The 6,229-nt window shown below is 32.1% G+C and overlaps 1 protein-coding gene across 1 annotated transcript; it reads left to right on the plus strand.

The window, feature by feature from the left end:
- Nucleotides 1–4,518: 4,518 nt before the first annotated feature.
- LOC110288493 (olfactory receptor 4A5-like) lies at nucleotides 4,519–5,463 on the plus strand. The gene has a single exon (XM_021154825.2). The coding sequence runs from the start codon at nucleotides 4,519–4,521 to the stop codon at nucleotides 5,461–5,463; it is 945 nt and encodes a 314-aa protein (XP_021010484.1).
- The last annotated feature ends 766 nt before the right edge of the window (nucleotides 5,464–6,229 follow it).

Consider the following 6,229-nt stretch of genomic DNA (forward strand, 5'->3'; position numbering starts at 1 on the left):
AAATAGACTGAAGAGGAAGAGGTAAAGATATGCTGTTGTGTAAAATAGAACACCCCAACTTTCAGGATTCTGTAGAAAGGACCCTGAACATCAGGCCCAAGAATATTTTGGAGAAAGAAGAAAATAAAATGAAGGATTACGGAGAGGTTGGTGAAAAGCACAAAACAAAACAAAACAAAACAAAACCAACAAGCAATGCAGAAAAAGAACAGAGCAGAATCTAGAAGACCTGCAACTCTTAGCTTTTTAATATAACACTTTGAAAAATCTTCTTTTAACATTTCAAGATTTTCAAATCTTGGCAAGACCAAGTCTTTAGGGATTATTTAGGAAATACATTGTTTAAGAAAAATTTTTTTGAATTTGTTCCAAATAATCTAACAAGCAGCATATCTGTTAAAAGTAGCGATGATGTAAAATAACGTAATAGGCTGTGTTGCAAATGCAAACAGAAGAAATATGTTTCTAATTTAATGACCCAAGAGGTTTCTGAAAGCTCAAATCTGCCTGAGCTAGAGTTTTCTTCATTTATTATTTAGTCTTTGAGGCACCACATTTTTGCTGAATTTATTGTTTAAGGAAGTCTGTCGAGGGTCTCAATGTCCTGGCATCTCCCACACAGAGACTACATGTTTTAAATGAGAAATAAACTAGCCTCAGAGAGAATCTGCTCAAAGGACTCAGAGGTTGAAAACGTCAATCACAGTGTTTCTGAGAACTGAAATCACAGTTTTGATGGGTTGGGAACCTGGCTTCTTTGTGAGGCACATGGGTGCTAATTTACCTCCTTAATTAAAGCCTTTTGATGGCTTCAGTGTAATTGTCTTAAAAAGAAAATTTCTGTGTTGTTAATTTTATATTTATGTTTTTAAGAAAGAGTGTTGGGCAAGTTAATTTCTATTTATTATATTTACTTTGTGAATATTTGTACAAGCATAGCATAGCATTGACTGCACAAAGATTTTTTTTTCCAGGTTTTGAAGATTTCCAACCACCTTTTCAAGTAAGTTTTGACATTATGGTTCAGTGTTCCTATACTTCAGGTATTTATTTGTATAGTACTTAGACACTTCTCTGAAAGACCGAGTATAGTAGTGATATTAAAATGTGTTTGTTAGAATAGTTTGGTACTCCTCCTACATCTGGCAAAGCCATAAGTTATTTTGTCTTCTGAGAAAGCACATGGATAGATGTTGTATTTGTAGGCAACCCACTAAAAAAGGCCGTTGGTTAATGGCAACATTAATTTGTGACAGATAAGATTTGTCGCTAAAAATTAGTGTGAGGTATTGAAATGTAGCTAATCAACTAAACGTTGTAAAATTCTCATTAAAAGCTTCAAAACAGAAAATATTAGGAAAATAATCAAAATTAATCAAAATTAAGAGTACATATTTGCTATAAACTGTTTGTTTTTATTTTCCATTTTGCCAAATGACAATGAAAACATTTTTTGTGTAGTAAAAACCCAGTATGTCTGTTATTTTTATTGTATTTTATGAGACATTAATTTTCATGTGATGATAATGAAGATATATGATTATATTTAGGCATATTTCAATTTGAAAATTCAAAATTGGTCAGCATCTCAAGTATTAGCATACATGATACTGAAATTTAATTAAGCTCCAGTAGCTCTATGTAGGCTTTGTCTGTTTCTTAAAATCTTTCCTGAAAAAAATGTTAGTATGTCTACATATAAAATTCAAGTGGATTAACTTCTCTGTATAGATTCTAAATTTGTTATTGTATATTACTTTATATAATGTTTTATAGTGCATTTTAAGATTAATTATAGTAGATTATACAAGAAAATAGTTATACAAGTTATTTAGATATTTTGAGTTTTGATGCCTACCCCAGTTTTCCTGTTTTCCCTGTTTTCTGTTCCTTCTTTCAGAGTCCTTATTTTCATTAGAAAGTTTCACTTCTATTTTTGGATCTTCTATACATGTATCTGTTAAATTTAGAACACGAAATCAGAGAAAAATGTGATGTTTGTGTCTATTAGGCTGATTTAAATCACTTAATATGATTATTTCTAGTTATATCAATATTACTGAATAGTTTAATATCATTTTACTATATGACTTTAATAACTTCATGATTACACAGTTTTTTTAATTATAAAACTATTTTTAAATCTATATTTTTTCTGTCGGTTAATTTATTCATTTACTTTATACTCTAATCACTGCCCCCTCCCAGTCATAGTAACTATATTAAATCATTAGTTTTTAGAATAGCATTAATGATAGCTTAACCTGAAAGCAGCCATATTATTTCTCAGATTTTATGAAACTAAAACTTTGAGAATTAATAATACAGTTTATACAAGTGTAAGTGTAAAAATAATATAAAATAGTGTAAGAACTCTATTTTCCTTTTCTTTTCTTTTCTTTCTTTCTTTTTTTTCAAGACAGGGTTTCTCTGTATAGCCCTGGTTGTTCTGGAACTCACTTTGTAGACCAGGCTGGCCTCGATCTCAGAAATCCGCCTGCCTCTGCCTCCCGAGTGCTGGGATGAGAGGTGTGCACCACCATCACCCGGCTTACAATATTATTTTTAATATTGTAATATTGTATTTGTATTGTATTTAATATTGTATAAAATAGTGTAAGAACTCTATTTTTACTCTATTATATAAATAATTACAATGGCATTTAGTTTTGATCTAGTAAACTTAACATTATTGAAAACATGATATCAATATTATTAATATATATTGAAAGGTGAACAGGAAGCAAATGAGGTAAAATTGACATCAATCATGTTATATCCTGTGTTTACAACAGGCCACACCTTATCAGCCTGTAGGCTGGAAGACTTGTATAGATCTGACACAGAAGAAGCACTAATGTGACTGAGGAATGCAGAAGAAGGTGCATCACAACTAATTTTAAGAAATTTTAACTCTGCACATATCCTCCACAGTCAAGTCCACATGCATGGAATTTACTTGTTAAATCAAGATAAAGAAGATCTCTTCACAGGTAAATGTTGGTAGTACTTATACACAATGAAAATAAAATCTCTAGAGATATAATTTTAGTCAAGTCAAAGGACTCACAAATTAGTCCAGGTCAAGTAAAAAACAAAACAAACAAAACAACAACAAAACCCCACAACAAACAAACAAACAAACCCCCAGAGTATTGTAAAAATCCCAATAGTATCTGTAATTGTGTAATCAATTGATATTGACAATGATGAAATGACAGAACTATAATTCTAGGAAATAATGATAGACTGAGAGAATTGCTATAAGCAGCAATGTATTAAATAGCATTGGGGTTATTTGATACCGTTTAAATATTTCTTGAAATAAATGAGATATATTTGAAGAATAAAACTGTTTTTGAGATTATTGGGCCCATTCTAATAGTGCACTATTGCAGACTATGATAGTTACACAGGAATGTTAGGAATTACATAGAATATACTGTAAAATATCTTCTCATAGTGCCAGCTCAAAATTGGCCCTATGTAAGTTGTCACAATTAGATGAATACATCTTCTTCAAAGGATACTATGACTTCTTTGAAGATTAAAAAGATGACATTTTATTAATTCTTTGAGAATTTCATACAATTTGGTTTGATAACATTCACCCCAACCCCTTCTCACCTCTCTACCCACTCAACATTGTTACATTTTCTAACAATAATGCTTTGTTAACCCATTAATTCCAATTGGTGTTACTCAGCTACTTTTGGAGTGGGGCCTGTGTTAATGTGTAGCAGACCTACTAGGGGGTCATGCCTTAAAAAGGCACTGAAGCCTCCTCTCCTGGCAGGTATCAAGTGCCCATAGCTTATCAACAAGTGACAGGATTTCTTGGTCATCTCTTAATTGTGCTGGACTTTACCTGGTTTGATCTTGAATACGTCTTGTGAGTATTGTCACAATGGATATGAGTTCCTACATGAATTCCTGTTTTGTCTGGAAAATATTATTCCCTTGAAGTTACCCATTTTTACTGATTCTTACAATCTTTCTATCTGCTCTTCTGAGAACATCCAATAACCTTATCAGGAAGGATATAATATGAATATCTTCTTAGGGCTGACCGTAATAGTCTTTTATTCCCATGGGGAGTTTATGGTATTCAATTCACCAACAACTCCAAAAGTGGTAACCCATTCCTGATATTGGGAGTTTTAATTGTTTGCACGTGGTATCTAGTTAAAAGAGGAACTATTCCCCCTTGCATATTGATGTTTGTTTGAATATAAAGTGTTTTAAATATTAATTATTGAGATATCTCTGTTTGCTCTTCTGTAGAGATATGCAAAGAAGTGCTGAGATAGAAACATGTACTTAGAGACTTATTAACAGAAAAGGATGGACCTCTTTGCAAGAAGAACTGAATAGACATTTGTTACATCTTTTCGTGGGTTCAACATTGTATAAGGTAATAATGAAAATGTGCTTCTGAATGGAATAAATTCATAGCCTTCTTTAGAATTTATTGAAGGTCCTGTTCTGAGGTATTATTGAAACAAGTCAGATGAGTAAATGGGAGAGACTAACAATGTCACAGAATTTGTCCTTCTGGGCCTCACTCAGGATCCTACTGGGCAAAAAGCATTGTTTGTCATGTTTTTGCTCATGTACATTGTGACTATTGTGGGCAACCTGCTAATTGTGGGGACAGTGATTGCCAGCCCCTCCTTGAATTCCCCAATGTACTTCTTCCTTGCCTTTCTGTCACTCATGGATGCTGTTTATTCTACTGCCATCTTACCCAAGTTGCTTAAAGACTTAGTTTGTGATAAAAAGACCATCTCCTTCACAGCTTGTCTGGTTCAGCTCTTTGTAGAGCACTTATTTGGTGGTGCTGAGGTCTTCCTTCTGGTGGTGATGGCTTATGATCGCTATGTGGCCATTTGTAAGCCACTGCACTATTTAACTGTCATGAATCAACAGGTTTGTATCTCACTTTTAGTGGTAGCCTGGGCTGGAGGATTTGCACATGCTCTGGTTCAAGTTCTCTCTGTATATAAACTTCCTTTCTGTGGACCTAATGTCATTGACCACTTTGGCTGTGACATGTATCCTTTATTGGCACTTGTGTGCACTGACACCTACTTTATTGGCCTCACTGTAGTTGCCAATAATGGAGCCATGTGTATGGTAGTCTTTGTCCTTCTTCTATTTTCCTACGGAATTATCTTAAGCTCCCTTAAGACTCACAGTCAAGAAGGGAGGCGCAAAGCCCTGTCCACCTGCAGCTCCCACATCATGGTTGTTGTTCTTTTCTTTGTTCCCTGCATATTCATGTATGTTAGACCTGTTTCGAACTTCCCTATTGATAAATCTATTTCTGTTTTTTATACAGCTATTACTCCCATGCTGAATCCTTTGATATATACATTGAGAAATTCAGAGATTAAAAATTCTATGGGAAAGCTCTGGTGTAAAATGATAAGTATAGATAGAGTAAGAATTTTTGCATGCTGAATGTGTTACTAGTTGGAAAGGAAAATTATAAGTTATAGTAGTGCGTGTTTCAAGTTCTTAAGTTCATAACAGGAGTTGAAATTGTTAGTTTTTTGTACTTTTGTAAAAATAATGTGTAAAATACTGATGGTGTTTTTCTTACTTTCTTTATGGCTACAGAAGATGAGCACATTTTCATATATTTGTTGGACATCCCACTTGACCAGTTTCTATGAAATACATATTTACATTTTTTAAAATTTCCAATAAATTATTTTCCTATATAACTGGATTGCTGGAGTGTTTTTTTTTGAGTCAAGTCACTAGGTATTCATGTTTATGTGTACCACAGAGTTTAGTCTAGTTTTGTTTTATTATGCTATTATCATTAATTGTAAAAATATTAAATAAAACTCTAACTTAATTTTTGTAAAATAATTTTTATTAAATATTTTTGAAAATTTATGAAAATACATTTTAAAAATAATTATGTGTTATTTTGAAGTTTAAAAGTATTACAGAGTGGTAAAGTTCACTTAGTTTGCCTATATTCCGTAACATCATTTTGTGGTGGTTGGAACACATAATCTACTTTTTAAGTTATTTTTATTATGATACATATTTCTCATTGTCATAATTGTTTTGCCTTTTTGGTTGATTTATAAACATTATTAAAATTTTAAAAATTTATTTCTATAATTTGATGATATATATTTATTATATTTTATCATATTATTTATTATTATAAGTTCAACAGCTTATACATGCTATCTATCCAATTTTAATT

Source organism: Mus caroli, unplaced genomic scaffold, assembly GCF_978045245.1.
Source record: "Mus caroli unplaced genomic scaffold, Mus_caroli_1 scaffold_2, whole genome shotgun sequence".
NCBI lineage: Eukaryota > Metazoa > Chordata > Mammalia > Rodentia > Muridae > Mus > Mus caroli.

Excerpts from the sequence above, each read along its gene's own strand:
- LOC110288493 (XM_021154825.2), top strand. The coding sequence starts at position 4,519 with ATGGGAGAGACTAACAATGTCACAGAATTTGTCCTTCTGGGCCTCACT.